This window comes from Pseudoliparis swirei, chromosome 18 (assembly GCF_029220125.1).
Source record: "Pseudoliparis swirei isolate HS2019 ecotype Mariana Trench chromosome 18, NWPU_hadal_v1, whole genome shotgun sequence".
Taxonomy (NCBI): Eukaryota; Metazoa; Chordata; class Actinopteri; order Perciformes; family Liparidae; genus Pseudoliparis; species Pseudoliparis swirei.
This window is the reverse complement of record NC_079405.1, coordinates 13511867-13528484: the sequence shown is the minus strand read 5'-3', so window position 1 is coordinate 13528484 and position 16618 is coordinate 13511867. Positions and strand designations below refer to the sequence as shown.

At 41.1% G+C, this 16618-nt stretch overlaps 1 protein-coding gene across 3 annotated transcripts; it reads left to right on the top strand.

Moving 5' to 3' along the window:
- The first annotated feature begins 1847 nt into the window (after window positions 1-1847).
- Window positions 1848-16589, top strand: pbrm1l (polybromo 1, like). 3 transcript variants are annotated; one of them, XM_056436945.1, is made up of 30 exons: window positions 1848-1939; window positions 2197-2371; window positions 2487-2584; window positions 2785-2932; window positions 3024-3173; window positions 3367-3483; window positions 3571-3639; window positions 3744-3842; window positions 3923-4008; window positions 4104-4195; window positions 4281-4497; window positions 4660-4801; window positions 4962-5047; window positions 5236-5515; window positions 5638-5743; window positions 6969-7608; window positions 8916-9139; window positions 9248-9439; window positions 9677-9834; window positions 9926-10162; window positions 10650-10795; window positions 10880-11037; window positions 12848-13031; window positions 13130-13331; window positions 13467-13665; window positions 13751-13906; window positions 14747-14908; window positions 15213-15277; window positions 15510-15714; window positions 16161-16589. In XM_056436945.1, exons 2-30 carry the CDS (start codon window positions 2231-2233, stop codon window positions 16322-16324), a joined length of 4923 nt encoding a protein of 1640 aa, XP_056292920.1. In that variant the 5' UTR covers window positions 1848-1939; window positions 2197-2230; the 3' UTR covers window positions 16325-16589. The 3 variants fall into 3 exon arrangements, with proteins under 3 accessions (XP_056292920.1, XP_056292919.1, XP_056292921.1); XM_056436944.1 differs by having other exon boundaries at window positions 2197-2386; XM_056436946.1 differs by lacking the exons at window positions 1848-1939; window positions 2197-2371; window positions 2487-2584; ... (5 more) ...; window positions 3923-4008; window positions 4104-4195 and having other exon boundaries at window positions 4473-4497; window positions 4660-4676; window positions 4783-4801.
- The last annotated feature ends 29 nt before the right edge of the window (window positions 16590-16618 follow it).

The window sequence follows — 16618 nt, the reverse complement described above, 5'->3', positions numbered from 1 at the left end:
TTATAGACACCAAAACATTTATTTGATTTTGTTACCTTCGCATTGAAAATGCGGAAGGTTATGTTTTGATCGCCATGTATTTATTACCTTCGCATTGAAAATGCGGAAGGTTATGGTTTGATCGCCGTGTATTTATTTATTTATTTGTATGCGTGTTACTCGCATAACACAAAAAGCATTAAACCGAATCGCATGAAATTTGGTGGCATGATTGGTTATTATCCGGGGACCATTTGATTAGATTTTGGGATCGATCGGGTCAAAGGTCAAGGTCAAGAAAAGGTCCAGATCTTCTTGAAACACATGCCATTTGGTGGGATGATTGGTTATTATCCGGGGACCATTTGATTAGATTTTGGGATCAATTGGGTCAAAGGTCAAGGTCATGAAAAGGTCAAAATCTTCTTTTTACCATAGCACGGTAAATTTTTATCCAATTGGCATGCAGCTAATGCCAAAATGTTCATAATTCAATGCCCAATCTTGTGATATGCGAAGGTATGCGCTCTACCGAGTGCCCATTCTAGTTTATATATTTATTTGTATGCGTGTTCCTCGCATAACAAAAAAAGTTTTAAACCGAATCGCATGAAATTTGGTGGGATGATTGGTTATTATCTGGGGACCATTTGATTAGATTTTGGGATCAATCGGGTCAAAGGTCAAGGTCATGGAAAGGTCAAAATCTTCTTTTTACCATAGCACGGCCAATTTTTATTCAATTGGCATGCAACTAATGCCAAAATGTTCATAATTCAATGCCCAATCTTGTGATATGCAAAGGTATGCGCTCTACCGAGTGCCCATTCTAGTTTATTTATGTATTTATTTATTTGTATGCGTGTTACTCGCAGAACTCAAAAAGTATTAAACCGAATCGCATACAATTTGGTGGGATGATTGGTTATTATCCGGGGACCATTTCATTCGATTTTGGAATCGATCGGGTCAAAGGTCAATGTCAAGGTCATGAAAAGGTCACAATCTTCTTTTTACCATAGCACGGTCAATTTGTATCCAATTGGCATGCAACTAATACCAAAATGTTCATAATTCAATGACCAATCTTGTGATATGCGAAGGTATGCGCTCTACCGAGTGCCCGTTCTAGTTACCTTCTCATTGAAAATGCCGGAAGGTTATGTTTTGATCGCCGTGTATTTATTTATTTATTTATTTGTATGCGTGTTATTCGCAAAACTCAAAAAGTATTGAACCGAATCGCATGAAATTTGGTGAGATGATTGTTTATTATCCGGGGACCAGTTGATGAGATTGTGGGATCGGTCGGGTCAAAGGTCAAAGGTCATGAACAGGTCAAAATCTTTCGCAGAACTCAAAAAGTATTGAACCGAATCGCATGAAATTTGGTGGGATGATTGTTTATTATCCGGGGACCAGTTGATTAGATTTTGGGATCGATCGGGTCAAAGGTCAAGGTCAAAGGTCATGAACAGGTCAAAATGTTCTTGAATCGCATGACATTTGGTGGGATGATTGGTTATTATCCGGGGACCATTTGATTAGATTTTGGGATCAATCGGGTCAAAGGTCAAGGTTAAGGTCATGGAAAGGTCAAACTCTTTTTTTACCATAGCACGATACATTTTTGTCCAATTGGCATGCAACTAATGCCAAAATGTTCATAATTTAATGCCCAATCTTGTGATATGCGAAGGTATGCGCTCTACCGAGTGCCCATTCTAGTTTATAGTGTTTCTTTATTGTACAACATTAGGTGTAGTACTACTCCTGCACTGATGGGGCAGCACTATTTCCTGTGATACTTTCATACCCTCCACACAAACGCAAAACAACCTCAACTTCCGGGCAGCAGAAGTTTTCAAACAACACTAGCTAGCTAGCTAGCCGTTACACATTTTTGCTCAGGGAACTACGGCACACTTTGCTCAGTTTTGGGGTCAGCGTTGTTTCAAAAGTCAGTTTGTATGTTTAATTACCCCAACCTGCACGTGTTTTCTGGTAACGTTGTAATATTTAACTTGGCTGCGTTGAGAGGAAAGCGGCAAGCGAGACACGATACACGGATCGCTAACAGCCGCTTTGTTTCATACATCCAAGCGGTGCTAACGTTAGCCGGCGGAGTTAGCTTCCGTTCCCGGTTTATCCTTTAACGAGAATGAACCGCGTGTCAATCGGACTAAAATCCACAATAACTGTGACCTCTGTTTGCAGCAAGCGGGCTAGTCTGTTGTTCAACAAGCCAGCGATGTCCGCGAGCTCGAAGAGGAGAAGGGCCACTTCTCCCTCCAGCAGTGTCAGTGGAGGAGGGGACCTGGACGATGCCTCCTCTACACCGGGAAGTGGCAGAAAAAGAAGAAGAATCTCAAATGTTCCTCCTGTCGATACAGTAAATTCACTTGATGTATACTATTACTCAAACGCTCATATAAAAATTAAGTAGCTTCTTATTTAATATGTGTGAATAATCAAACACTTGTAATGTTCAAACCTCTTCCCTTAAGATTGCTGTCTGCCACGAGCTGTTCAATGCTGTCAGAGACCACAAGGACGACCAAGGGAGACAGTTTAGTGATGTTTTCCAAAGGGTACCAAAGAGAAGGTATAGTAACACAAAGGACAGCGTAGAGCTTAACGTTGTTTTGATTTTTTATTATGGGTGTGTGGACCTGTCCAATATATCCCTTGCAGTCAATCTGTCAACCAACTATCATACACTCTACTTTATGACATTTTACAGTCTGACTGTTGTGTGGGTCTCAGAGATTACAGTGAAGCCTGATCTCTCTTGTTCTTTTTTAGGAATCAGCCTGATTATTATGAAACGGTGTCCCAGCCAATTGATATGACAAAAATTCAGTATAAACTGAAGTCAGAAGATTATAATGATGTGGAGCAGCTTACTGCAGATTTCCATCTTATGTTCAACAATGCCAAGTCATTCTACAAGGTAAGTACTGTTAAAGTATGTCTGTCACTGTAATATAGTTTAATAGAACACATATTAATTTACGTAATTCCTTTCCTGTTCTACAACTCAGAGCGACACAGAGGAGTATCGATCTGCATGCAAGCTGTGGGAGGTATATTTGAAAACACGGAATGAGTTTGTGCAACCTGGAGATGGAGATGAAGATGATGAAGATGGTGATGATATGATGGATAATCCAGGAATGTCAACTGAAGATGAGGTCAGTTCTTTTCCTCTTTCAATGCGTGGTTGTGTTGCCTGCTTGTATAACCGTCACTTATTAGTTCAACTTAAGTGTATCACATCACAAAACATGTTTTTATTGATTAGATTAATGCTTTTCATGGAAAATAATGTTTGTTGTAACAAATAACCATTTCTAAAGAAGCAATTTATGCAAATCTATTTTTTAGACCTCAACTGGCAATTTGAAAGAATTGTTTGAGCAACTCTTGGAGGCTTTAGTGTCACACGCTGATCCCTCAGGGCGTCTGATCAGTGAACTGTTCCAGAAATTGCCCTCCAAAGTGGTATGTCTTTGAAGAGTCTTTAGCTTTCCAGTTATGCCCTGAAATAGATCATTCTTGACATTTACAGGCATATCTTGTCTTTCCTAGCATTACCCAGACTACTATGCCATTATTAAGGAGCCAATAGATCTGAGAACAATCGCTCAAAGAATACAGGTAGTGACTGGTTTGTCATGCATCATTCAGCTTAAAAATCACATATTTCAGAATTTATTCCGGTTTGTTTTTACAGCCAGCACTAATTTATATAATTTGCATAGATTGGATACTATAAAAGTGTCAATGCGATGGCCAAGGATGTGGACCTGATGGCCAAAAATGCCAAAACGTACAATGAACCAGGATCTCAGGTTTTTAAGGTACACTCTTTTTCTTGATTTTCTTTTTTACACAATGTCACATCCCAGATATTAACTATTGTTCTCTTGTTATGATATAGGATGCTAATACCATAAAGAAAGTCTTCATCCAGCGAAAGACTGACCTTGAACATGCTGAACCCACTAAATCTAGTCTTCGCATCAGGTATTTTCTGACAATCAGACACACACATCAACAAATTTTTATCAAACAGAAAACAACATCTACATGGTTTACATTTATTGACTGTTACTTTTCAGAAATCGCAGGTCTGGCCAGGGCGATCAACTTTCTGGCGTCAGTGTCGCTCTCCACTATGGTTCAGAGAGTGAGGATGACCCGGTGCTCTCTGGTAATTACCAGCACTTCAGGCGGCAGAGAAATGTACCTTGTGTTTGTTTTGGAAAAATGAGAGTTCACCATGTAAATGTTTACAGGCTCCGTCTGCTACGACGAGGGAGAGTCAGAGGCTGAGAGTCAGAGTTCTAGCATGGAGATGAGTAACCCGATATTCCAGCTGTATGAAGCTGTGAGAGGGGCCAGGAACAACCAGGGCCAGGTCTTCTCTGAACCTTTCCAGCACCTTCCCTCTCGCAGGGAATATCCTGACTACTATCAGCAGATCAAACAACCTCTCGCCCTGCACCAGATCCGGTAAGGAGTGAGGACTCTGTAGATATCATGCTGAGGCAGAATGACAGATTGTTTAAAAAGTTTTAATGGGTTTTATTTGTTGACATTTTCCATTGATCCGTGTGGTTTGGTAAATGTAACCGTTGCCAGCAAATCTTTAATACCTCTTTGTTTATTTTTAAGGGCAAAAATGAAGAACTGTGAGTATGAAAATGTGGAGCAGATGGATGCTGACCTGACTCAGATGTTTGAGAATGCAAAGCGCTACAACATGCCTAACTCAAGCATTTACAAACGGGCCTTTAGGCTTCAGCAGATCTTGCAGGTAAGGACTCTTACTGTTTTGTAAACTTGTAGCGGAAGATGCTTTAACTAATTAGGCAAAGAATTAAATAAATGAGACTTAATTTGAAACAAATTATGAAGCAACTTGAAGAAATGTGTGTATTTGTAAACTGACATATCCACCTGTCTGTTGGTTATAGGCAAAAAAGAGGGAACTTGTGAGGAGGGACGATGAGGATGGAGACAGCATTCTGTCGTCTGATACAGGGAGCATCAAGAGGAAAAGGTATGCCGGTTTTTCTCTCCCTTCAGATTTTTAATGACTTGTAGATCCATTGCTATTTCTCTTAACAATGAAGAATCTGTTGTTGACTTACGAACAACAAATAAAAATAAAGCACACCTGAAGCCTTGTTTTGTGTCTGTGTTGCCAGCCAAGCTCATGCTTATTGTACTCTTTTTTTTTTTTTTAAGCCACAAGAAAAATGTCAAAAAGAACAGAATGAAGAACATATACACCGCAGTGATTGAGTCTCGGGAGTCAGGCACCAATCGCCGCCTTTGTGATCTGTTTATGGTCAAACCATCCAAGAAGGACTACCCGGACTACTATAAAGTCATCCTTGAACCGATGGACCTGAAGACCATTGAGCACAACATCCGCATTGAACGCTACGCGACCGAGGATGCTTTGATGGAAGACATGAAGCTGATGTTCCGAAATGCCCGGCATTACAATGAAGAGGGATCTCAGGTATACAGTTTAAAAAAGGCAATGTTAATATTTGCTTTTTTTTCTCCAAACAATCTTGGCATAAGATACATTTTTCCATCTAACTAAACAAACATTTTTTGGGGGGGGGTTCATCAATGTAGGTGTATAATGATGCTGATGTTCTTGAGAAGATACTGAAGGACAATTGTAAGGAGTTGGGAACTTTGGCTGAAGAAGAAGATCTGGGATCTCCCAAACTGAAACTAAGTAAGTTTGATCATATTAGTATTTTCAAGCCCATTCAAAATCAGCTGCACCCCAAAATATAGTAATTTCCTAACCAATGATTTCAGTCATTTTATTAAAGTATATATTGCAGAGGTTTGAAACAACTAAGTGCTTGCTAATCTATTATAGTTAGGGTTGTCAGCGTTAACGCGTTAATCTATGCGATTAATTTGGCCGCGTTAACGCACTAAAATATTTTAACGCAATTAACGCAACTTTGTTTACTTCCGGTATTCGTTGAAGTTTTTACACTCAAACCGAGTGTCAAGCCGCGGCAGTACGGTTTAACACTGTTTCCTTTTTTAAAACAATTATTTCTCCGCGAAAATAAGGAGCAGAAATCAGTTTAAACTCGTGGATGAATCAGTCAGGTTTCCTCCTGCTCCTCCTTCCTCCCGTCTCCCCCTCTGATACACAGAGGAACCGAGGGGCGACGTGTCGGGTGACGCGGCGCGGAAAGAACTCGTCACACGAAACCTTCACCGTGATTGGTCAATCCGTTTGTCTGTCAACATTTTGGGGAAAAAACAACCAATGAACACTCAGTAAATCACAAAGGACCTCACAGGAGCGGCTCTATAGCAGCCTGTCAGTCAGAGATTGAATAGAATAGAGCTGAGATTGTTCTGGAATGTTTAATGTATAACACACGTGGGTATGTGTCATATGCAAACGCCTTTAAAAGGTGCATTTAAATTTGAATGTCAGTCAGTTTACCAAGGCCACTGGTTCTGCTGTTGTTCAGTGTTAAGGATGACAGGACCAATGGGGTCTCAATATACTTCTTTTTTTTTACTAATCTGATGTTTCACTGAAGAAACAATTTATCATCCACAATATTAAATACCTCGCTGGCACTTTATAGGTAGGAGCCTCTTTGAAAACACAGCTCTGTGTGAAGTTTGGTCTTTAAAAAGAATGAACTTTTAACTTTTAATTGCGATTAATTAATTTCAAAATGTGCGATTAATTAGTTAAATTTTTTTGATCGATTGACAGCCCTAATTATAGTACACACACTTCTTTCCCAATTTGTCATCCACTTGGCACAACGGCAACTGTGAAAATAACGGCCAAACTATTGTGTCTAACAGAGGTCTGCAGTTAATTGAGTGCCCTGGTGTTGCTGCTGGTGCAACTGTTTATTGGATTTAAATTTCAGTTTTACAATTCTGTCTAATCATGAGTGTATTTTTGTATCTAGGGAAGATTGGTGTCTCTCCAAAGAAGTCCAAATACATCACTCCTCTTCAGCAGAGGTTAAATGAGCTCTACGATGCTGTGCGAAACTTCACTGACCGCCGAGGTCGGCGTCTTAGCACAATCTTTCTTCGTCTGCCGTCTCGTGCCGAGTTGCCTGACTACTATGCCACTATCAAGAGACCCATCGATATGGAGCGCCTCCGAAGCCATATGGCGGGCGGGCGTTACCAAGACGTTGAATCACTGGTGGAGGATTTCTCTCTCATGTTCAACAATGCCTGCATTTACAATGAGCCAGAGTCTCTCATCTATCGGGATGCTCTAGTGTTGCACCGGGTGCTGCTGGAGACACGCAAGCAGCAGGAGGGAGGCGAAGACTCCGGACCTCCAAATGTGGGACATCTGGTGCGAGAGCTGATCAGGAACCTGTTTGTTTCCGTGCTGGGCCACCAGGACGAAGAGGGCCGATGCTACAGCGACTCTTTGGCTGAGATCCCTGCTGTCGATCCAGCCGCACCTGAAAAAACGCCGCAAAACTTTGATGTCATCAGAGTGAATGTGGACCGTGGTCATTACAGAAGACTGGATGTCTTCCAGGAACACATGTTTGAAGTGATGGAGAAAGCAAGGAGACTACACAGGTATAGCAACTTCTTTTTAAAAGAAAAGTCTTTCTGCGTATCAGTAAAAAAAAGTGTTTTGTTTTAATCTAGGCACAAAAAAACGATAATCTTGCATTTTAAAAAACAAATATCAAAATTTTGTTCACATCATTGGGCCATCAAGCGTTTACACTGTAAATTTGGACCAGTATCCAAAATTTTGTTTTTATCTCTTTAAGAGACTCATGCTGGTCCACAAATGAAAACTAAACATACATTATTGAATGGGGAAATATCCTCTTTTCAATGTTTTTTAAACGAAACAAAGAGCGCTCTAACTTTAAAGTAAAAATAGTCCTTTTGTAAGATTCCTTTAAAACTGACACCAGAATGATTACAATCTGTATTACAAAGTTTTCGATTAATACAATTTAATGAAAACCATGCGCCATCCGCTGACAGCCCCACCTGTTTATATTCCTGCAATATCTGTACAGTGCAATATGCTTACCGTATTTTTTGCACTATAGGGCGCACTTAAAAGCCTATAATTTTCTCAAAAAACGACAGTGCGCCTTATAATCCGAAGCGCCGTATATATGGATTAATTCTGGTTTTGCTTACTGACCTCTAAGCGATCTTGTGTGGTACAAGGAGCTCACGGCGCTAAGTCAAAATGTTTTAGTACGACTTTGGTAAACTACAAAGCCGCACCGCTTGCAGCATTACGGCTACCGTAGCCAGGAGCGTCGCGGAGTAATACAGTCTCTATTCGACTGAAGGCAACAGCGTTAGCACCGGACATGAATATCAATGACTTTCGAGGCGGTCCTTCTTGGTGCTTTCGTTTTATGAAAAGACGTAATCTCTATCCGCACACGAACTACCGTCTCGCAGCAACTGCCAAAAGATTACGAAGAAAAGTTGTTTTTTTCCGCTTAATGCGCCTTATAGTCCGGTGCGCTTTATATATGAAAAAAGATCGAAAATAGACCATTCATTGACAGTGCGCCTTATAATCTAGTGCGCCCTATAGTGCAACAAATACGGTACTTATAACTTCAAAAGCACATGTTTTTGTCAGATTTTCTTGAGTTTTACTGGTAATGTAATTACTATAACTTGGATAACATATTACGTCTAATCACGTCCAGTTGGGTCAAGATTTTGAAGTCAACATTTAACAGATTTTCCAAGATTCCAAGTATTGAAGTTGTACTGTTCAGGATTAAACACACATTTTATTCTTTTCCCACATACTTTAACTAAACCCGTGTAATAATCACTATTAAACAGCGTAACTGTGTTTAAAAGTGATTATGTTTTGTCCTTTTTTGGATTTGCAGGACTGATTCTGAGATATTTGAGGATGCAGTGGAGCTACAACAGTTTTTCATTAAGATCAGGGATGAGCTCTGCAAGAATGGAGAGATTCTGCAGTCAACTTCACTCAACTACACGTCAAAACACCTGCACAGCGACGTGGAGCAGGAAAAGAGGGAGAAAATCCCCAAAGAGATTGAGGAGGACAAGCTAAAGACTGAGGAAGAGGAGAAGGAGAAAAACAAAGGTGAGTGAGTGTGAATGAACACATGTGGTTTATTAAACAGGTATGACGAGTGCATTAAATTGTTTATGTGGTATTCATTTGAAATCTTTATGTATTTCTCATTTAAAGAGAGGGAGAAAGCCAAAGACCTGCCAGGAGAGTCATGGAAGTCAGAGTCTGAGTCAGAGCGTGTTTACACTCAGGTCTGCAGCTTTGAGAACATCACCTACCACGTGGGGGACTTTGTCTATGTGGAGCCGTCAGAGCCGAACCTGAAACCACACATTGTCTGTATTGAACGCCTGTGGGAGGATGAAGCAGGTAACCGTAACATACATCCATTTTTTGGCAAAAAAGTCATTATTAGTTGGCCAAAATTTAGATATAATTATGCAAACTGTATCATAAACATGCAGTCATAAACAGCTCAGTTTGTACCTTTTTGTGAGAGTTTTTTTTTTTTTAACTAAGATTACATTTTATATGCTTCTTATTTTATCAATAAATACTATTTGCTAATTTTATCTGTCTTGTTTTGTTTATTTGTTCATGTCTTAGGTGGGAAGTGGCTCCATGGCTGCTGGTTTTACAGGCCAAGTGAAACCTTCCACTTGACAACACGCAAGTTTCTGGAAAAAGAGGTCTTCAAGAGCGACTACTATAACAAAGTGTCCATCAGTAAAATTCTGGGCAAATGTGTGGTCCTGTTTGTGAAGGTGAGACGTCCTACAGAACCTGAATCACACACAGAAATATTTCTGGTTTTGACTCTGTTCAACTTACCATGTTTTTTTCTGGTATCTGTAGGATTATTTCAAAATGCAAGCAGAGGGCTACAGAGCAGAGGATGTGTACATCTGTGAATCCCGCTACGCCGGCAGGAACAAGTCCTTCAAGAAGATTAAGATATGGGCCGTGACCGCGAGCTCTGTGAAACTTGTCGCCCGGGAGGTGCCGTTGCCTGTTTTCCGTGTTGCTTCCATGTTTGCCAAGCATGACAAACAGACGGTTGCATATGCAGGCAGCGGAAGCTTTATTGACAAGGTGAGTTGACATGGCAATATATCATTTGTTGTTTAGTTAAAAAATAACCTAAAGGGAAAAGAGATTGCACTAAATAAGGCCGTATCTTCCTCTGAGTTACTTATGATTGTGTATGAGTCCTTCTGATTACAATTTGATGTAAAGTGGGTTATTGTAGAAACAAATAGCATTATAAGTACAGATAAAAGACTTTAGTATTGAGCTACCTTTGGCCTAATCCCAAAAGGACCCCAAAATAAGAACATTAGTCCTCTAGTCGGCTTCAGTGTTAAGGACAAGGCCAGGTCTAAATGAAAAATAACATCAAATCAACAATATATTGTTGCCAAGCAAGAATATTGGCAGCTCGCTACAGGGGATTCATTATCTCAGAGTGGTGGCAGGCATGTGTCGACAAGACACATGGTAGCAGATGAGTAGTTATTTCAAAGTAAAAAGTTTATTTGTCACAATCTAAAAAAACCTGTGTGCATGTTTCTTTGTTCAGGAGAGAGAGGATGTCCCCATTGAGATGAGTGGAGCTGACCCCGGCTGTCAGCACTATGAACAGTTACCCTACAACAATGTGTGGTTTAAAGTGGGAGACTGTGTTTACATCCAGTCACATGGTCTGTCAAAGCCCCGGGTTGCTAGGTGGGTGAAAGAGGGCCTCTTCTTATTATATTTATTATTCAGTTCTTAACTATTGGTAACATCGCTCTCTTCACTGGGCTGCAGGATAGAGAAGCTGTGGGTGCAGAATGGAACTACTTTCTTCTTTGGGCCCATCTTTATTCACCCTGAGGAAACGGAGCACGAGCCCACGAAGATGTTCTACAAGAGAGAAGTGTTTCTGAGCCAGCTGGAGGAGACCTTGCCCATCACCTGCGTCACAGGTCCGGCTTTGATAACTTATGTTCACACATCACGGTTAATGCACTTACGGGAAGAGTTCAACATTGGGGGAAACAAGTTAAGATATCTGGCAGCGAGTTAAATATGAACATTGGTATCACTCGTAGTTAGGGATGAGAATTGATAAGATTTTAACGATTCCGATAACTTATCGATTCCTGCTTATCGATTCGATTCCTTATCGATTCTCTTATCGATTATTTTGGGCAATGGGTGAAAAAAAGAGCACAAACGGGTTTATTCACATTAATTTTCTTTTATATAATGCTGCACACACACAGGATGTATACATACACATTTACTTTTTTTAAATCACCAAAAACATTTATACGATATTACTCTTGAACTTAAAATAAAACGTACATAACTTAAATAAAATGTATTCTGTTTAATTTAAACATGTTCCTAGAAATTACAGTGCTCCTTCCTTTTTTTTAAAGGGTATATGAACTGAGCTGCCAAAAATGAAACGAGCAGTGGCAAATACCAAGTGTGCAACCATCAATTGTATGGATCATCAACAATTCTTGTGCAGAAAAATAAGCATGTCTGCTTTCTCTGGGAGGATACGCGATCTCTCAGGACTTATTGTGTCTCCAGCCGTGGAGAACACTCTCTCAGATGGGGTGGAGGATGCCTGAACACAAAGATATGAGGAGGTGTACAAGACGTGCTCGCTGTAGCCTGTGACCCAGACAGACGACCAGCCTCTGAACCGGTCTGACTCTGAACCTCATCAGCTAAATGGGATGGCAATGGAGATTATTTATATAGTGAAAGCTGGTTTACACAATGAAACAAATGGCACGAACAAAATCGCTGAATTTGCTGAGCTGACATAAAGCCACATTAAGAGGGGAGGCAAACACTACCTCGCCTCAATGTAGGGTGACAATGGAAGATTCTGTAGCTAAGCTAGCGTAGCTATATGCTAAGTTTAATAATGGATTAAAAATCGATATACTCAGTTTAATAATGGGTTAACACGATAACGCGAACGTTTGCTGATAACACACGCCCTCCAATAATTAATACCGTTACGATCAAACATTTCTCAAAACTGGACTTTAAATCCAAACGTGAAGTGATCGATAATGGGAGACCAATGCCGGAGCTCAAATGTGTGCTTCAAACGAAGGGACAGAAGATAACTTGATCGACTCCACACAATAAAGGCAAATTGCTTCACACAGTGAGTGGTTGTGATCACTTTTGAGGAGTTTACCTTGGACAGAAAGAGATGAAGCGCCGACGTTAGCTGAGCTGCTGCATCGAACACATGACATTCCTGTCATTTAATTCCGTGCATGTTCAAATGCTTCTTCATATTAGTTGTATTTCCTCCCTTCGACGAAATAGATTTTTGACACACGTTACAAGTGGCGTAGTTGTCATTTTGTCTTGTGAAATAGAGCCAAACTTTAGAGCGCTTCTGCCTAGTTGCCATGTTTGCTGCAGTCTGAGGAAACTAAAAAAGTTCGCGCATGCGCAACGCCACAGAGGACCGTTAGCAGAACCGTTAAAGAATTTGGCTAACGATCCCAAACAATCGGTTCACTGGGAACCGGTTCTAAAACAGAACCGGTTCTCGATGCCCATCCCTACTCGTAGTTGTCCGTTAAATATAAGGCAGCAGCCAGTCACCAACACTACGCTACACCAGACAGCGTGTAAGCATATCATCTAAAATGACTCGCTATTTTTCATAATCGGCCATTTTGTACCGCCATTTTTTCTCTCAAATGTGCTTTTATTAACTAACACGTATTACCCTAACCCTCTGCTCTCCAGGCAAATGTATGGTGTCCTCATTTAAGGACTACCTGTCATGCAGACCTACCGAGATTTCAGAAGAGGATATCCTGCTGTGCGAGAGTCGCTATATTGACACAGAAAAGCAGATAAAAAAGTTCAAGGGTCTGAAACGCTTCTCATTCTCTTCCAAAGTGGTGGAAGATGAGATCTACTATTTCAGGTTGGTCAGGCAAGCAGAGCACTGTTTCTGATTCAAAGCAGTTTCGTGCCCGGGCTGAATTTGTGTTTGTTTTCTCTTGGGCTGGTAATCCTGTGTAGGAAAGTGATTGTGCCACAGAAGGAAGCATCACCTGTTTTGGACAAGAAGATCAATGAGCTTGAGGTTAAACTGGCAGATGTAGATATAGATGATGATATGGAAGATATGGACGATGATGACGAGGCTCCACGGACGCCGTCTCTGCCTCAGATGCAAACTCCTCTTGCAAGCGATACGGATACCATACCATACACTCCGCAGGTACCCGTACACCTCCAGCAACCGTAACCCAAGCCGCGCACATCTTGTGCCCAAAGGCTTGAAACCTCATGTCCTAAATATTTAAATGATGACAAACTGTTTGCTTTTTAACTTGCATCTTTGTTTTTCATGAAGTCCACTCCGAAGGTAAAGGGCTTATCAAAGAAAGAAGGGGCCAAGAGGAAGATCAACATGAGCGGCTATATATTGTTCAGCAGTGAAATGCGAGCGGTCATCAAAGCGCGAAACCCAGACTTCTCCTTTGGGGAGCTGAGTCGACTCGTGGGCACCGAGTGGAGGAACCTCGAGGCTACCAAGAAAGCCGAGTATGAAGGTGAGAAGAAGCAATGTGTGTGTGTGTGTGTGAAGTTGTGCTGATGTGAACTGAAGTCAAGACAGCAATTATTTGTTTGTTTCAGAACGTGCAGCCAAAATAGTGGATCAACAAGAGCGTGACAGACCACCTCAGAAGCAAGCGTCCCCAAGAGCAGGTACCCCCGTAGGGTCACTGATGGGGGTGGTACCTTCACCTAGCGCTATGGGAATGATAAACCAGACCATGACACCTGTGTCAGGTAACCCCTCTCAGCGGCAGCAAGGCAGCAGGGAAATGAGACTGGACTGTAATCCTCTTAATTTCCTAACATTTAAAATTTATTTAAACTACAGTCATAAAGCAACAGTATTATTATTATGCTGCTGTTTCACATTGTTTTATTTTTGTTTCTAACTATAACTTGCTTCATATGCATGACATCATTTGACTGCATGATTTATTTATATCCATGAATAACTTTTCAACATTTCATTTAACTTAAATGCTTGTTTTGCCTGCTAACATTCTCAGACCTGTTTATATTATCTGTCCATTACACACACTGAACCTTAACACCATCAGTTCCAGTTTGGTTGATCCAGTGGTTTTTGTAATCCAGACGTTGGTCTCTAATCCAGCAAAAGTCAGTGTGAAGTCACCTCTGACATTGCATGGCTGCCCTGGATAAGAAGGATCCTTTATCTGGTCAGCACAGCTGGAACACAAACGAGAAGTAGATCACAGAAGTTACCGTTCTGAATGTTCAGTCTACCCAGAGGATTTATTTCAATCATGTCAAAAATCATATCACAGTTAAATCAAATATAAAAGAAGTTTTGGTGGCTATGTAAAACGATAATGAGAAAATTGCAACATCTTGCAACGTTGGACTGGGATATTGCTGCTTCTTTTTCCATGACAGTTGTACTTGCACATTTCTCAATGTCTAACCACTCCAAATTACAAGAGCATGTGTAGCTTACAGTGCATGTGTAAAAGGGGCCACAGTGTGCAGTCGTAGTGCATGTTATTATAGAGTCAGCTGCATGTCACTTATGCATGGATATGTTGTTGTCCTCTCCTTGCCCTCTTCCCAAAGGCATGATGGGAGCTTACGGCCCACCTTACATGTCCATGCAGGGCCCCCATGAGGGCTTGTTGAGTGTGGCCACAATGCTACCTCACCCTGCAGGGGGGCCCCCCCTGCCTCATCATCATCTCCAGCATGGTATGCCTGGGTACCCTGGCATGCCTCACCAGGGTAAGGTTCGCTGTCCGAGTCACACCTGCTCGGTCACATCCAGTCGTGTCTCTCCTGCTGGAGGGGTTTACCTGGTCCACAGGCTGCACTGCCTGAGCTACTCACTGAGCAGGCGAAGCACTCCGGTCACCGACAACCTCTCTCAAAGTGTCCTTGTATGCCACACCTATAATATACAGGATCCCCATTTACAGACATAAGGCCTGTGAAAACAAACCACGCTACTAATATTCAACAGATATACAAAAAGTCATTGTAAAACATTGTGGTCAATACATAGAACCTAAATATTGTCATTTAACAGGTATGATGGGCGCTGGTATGAATGGTATGGCAGGAAGTCCGACACCAGGAAACTTTATGCAACAGGTGAGCTCCAGTCCTGACAAGTCCGAGTTATACTTTTCTCAAATCAAGGATGCTACATTTTCACTGATGAATGTTACAAGATGGACACAAGATGTGTAAATTACAAAAAGCCTTGTTGATGGCTGTGTAACACACATTTGTTGTATAGAGCAAATTATTGTAAGATTTAAAAGTCCACATATTGTGGAATATTGAATCTTAAAAAAATAACCTTTTCCTTGTTTGATTTTAGCCTGGGATGTTCAGCCCAGGACCGCATGCTCCCCCACCATATCCAGGACAAGGCACGTCTTCACACCTGCAGCCCACCTCTCCCATGTTTGTGGCTCCACCACCAAAGACCCAGAGGGTGCTCCACTCAGAGGCCTACCTGAAGTACATTGAGGGCTTGAATTCAGATTCTAACACCATCAGCAAGTGGGACCAAACGCTCAGAGGTGGTGTTCCTTAATTCTTCTTTTCATCTAGTGGGTGTGTGGGTGTAAGCTTTAATGTGGACACAATATTGACAGCACTGACACTTCCTGTTATACCACATGATGAATGTTTTAATGATCTACTACTGTGTACGGTCTTAATTACTAAGATGCTAAAGTCACCATATGAAAGACAGTCGAGACAAGTATGTTGATGTAAAAATATTTGCTATTAATGGAAATATGATTATTGTTTACATGTAAATCAGGAAGATTACATGATGAAAGCAGGTTTGTTAAAAGATAAATCTGGAAAGTAATGCATTTTTCTTTTAACTTAGCCTAATCAGCTCTTCCGCCTCTGGATTTTGTGTGCTTCAACAAAAAGAGAAACATCCTCCTTCTCCCCTGAATAAGCATAATGTGCTCGTTAAAGAAGTGCTTTAAACCCAGTGTTTCCATTGCAGCTCAAAGACGTGACGCTCACCTGACCAAAGAGCAGGAGAGTCGGCTTCCAGCACACTGGCTGAAGAGCAAAGGAGCCCACACCACCATGGCAGATGCACTGTGGCGCCTGCGTGACCTGATGCTGAGAGACTCTCTGAACATCTGTCAGGGATACAACCTGTAACTTGTAGGAGTAACCACTAGAGCCAGCTCACCCACTGCTCTTATCCTCAAGCTATGGAGTTTAGAAAGGATGATAGGCAATAGAAGCAATATTTTATAGTGAATCATGAATCAATTTTATATTTATTAGCTATTATAATGAGCTTCATAGTTTTTTGTGCGTGCATTTTCTTTTCTTTTTTACACCACAGGTTTAATTGTGCTGCAAAACCTGTGTTGTGTTTCGCTTATTGAAACTATCAAAATAAAATTCTCAATACCCTGTTGATACTGTTTGTTCCCACTGTGTGTGTGT

Excerpts from the sequence above, each read along its gene's own strand:
- pbrm1l (XM_056436944.1), top strand. The coding sequence starts at position 2,231 with ATGTCCGCGAGCTCGAAGAGGAGAAGGGCCACTTCTCCCTCCAGCAGT. Across the intron at positions 10,796-10,879 it reads TCAAAGCCCCGGGTTGCTAG|GATAGAGAAGCTGTGGGTGC; the intron begins GTGGGTGAAAGA and ends ACTGGGCTGCAG. Across the intron at positions 15,278-15,509 it reads CAGGAAACTTTATGCAACAG|CCTGGGATGTTCAGCCCAGG; the intron begins GTGAGCTCCAGT and ends GTTTGATTTTAG.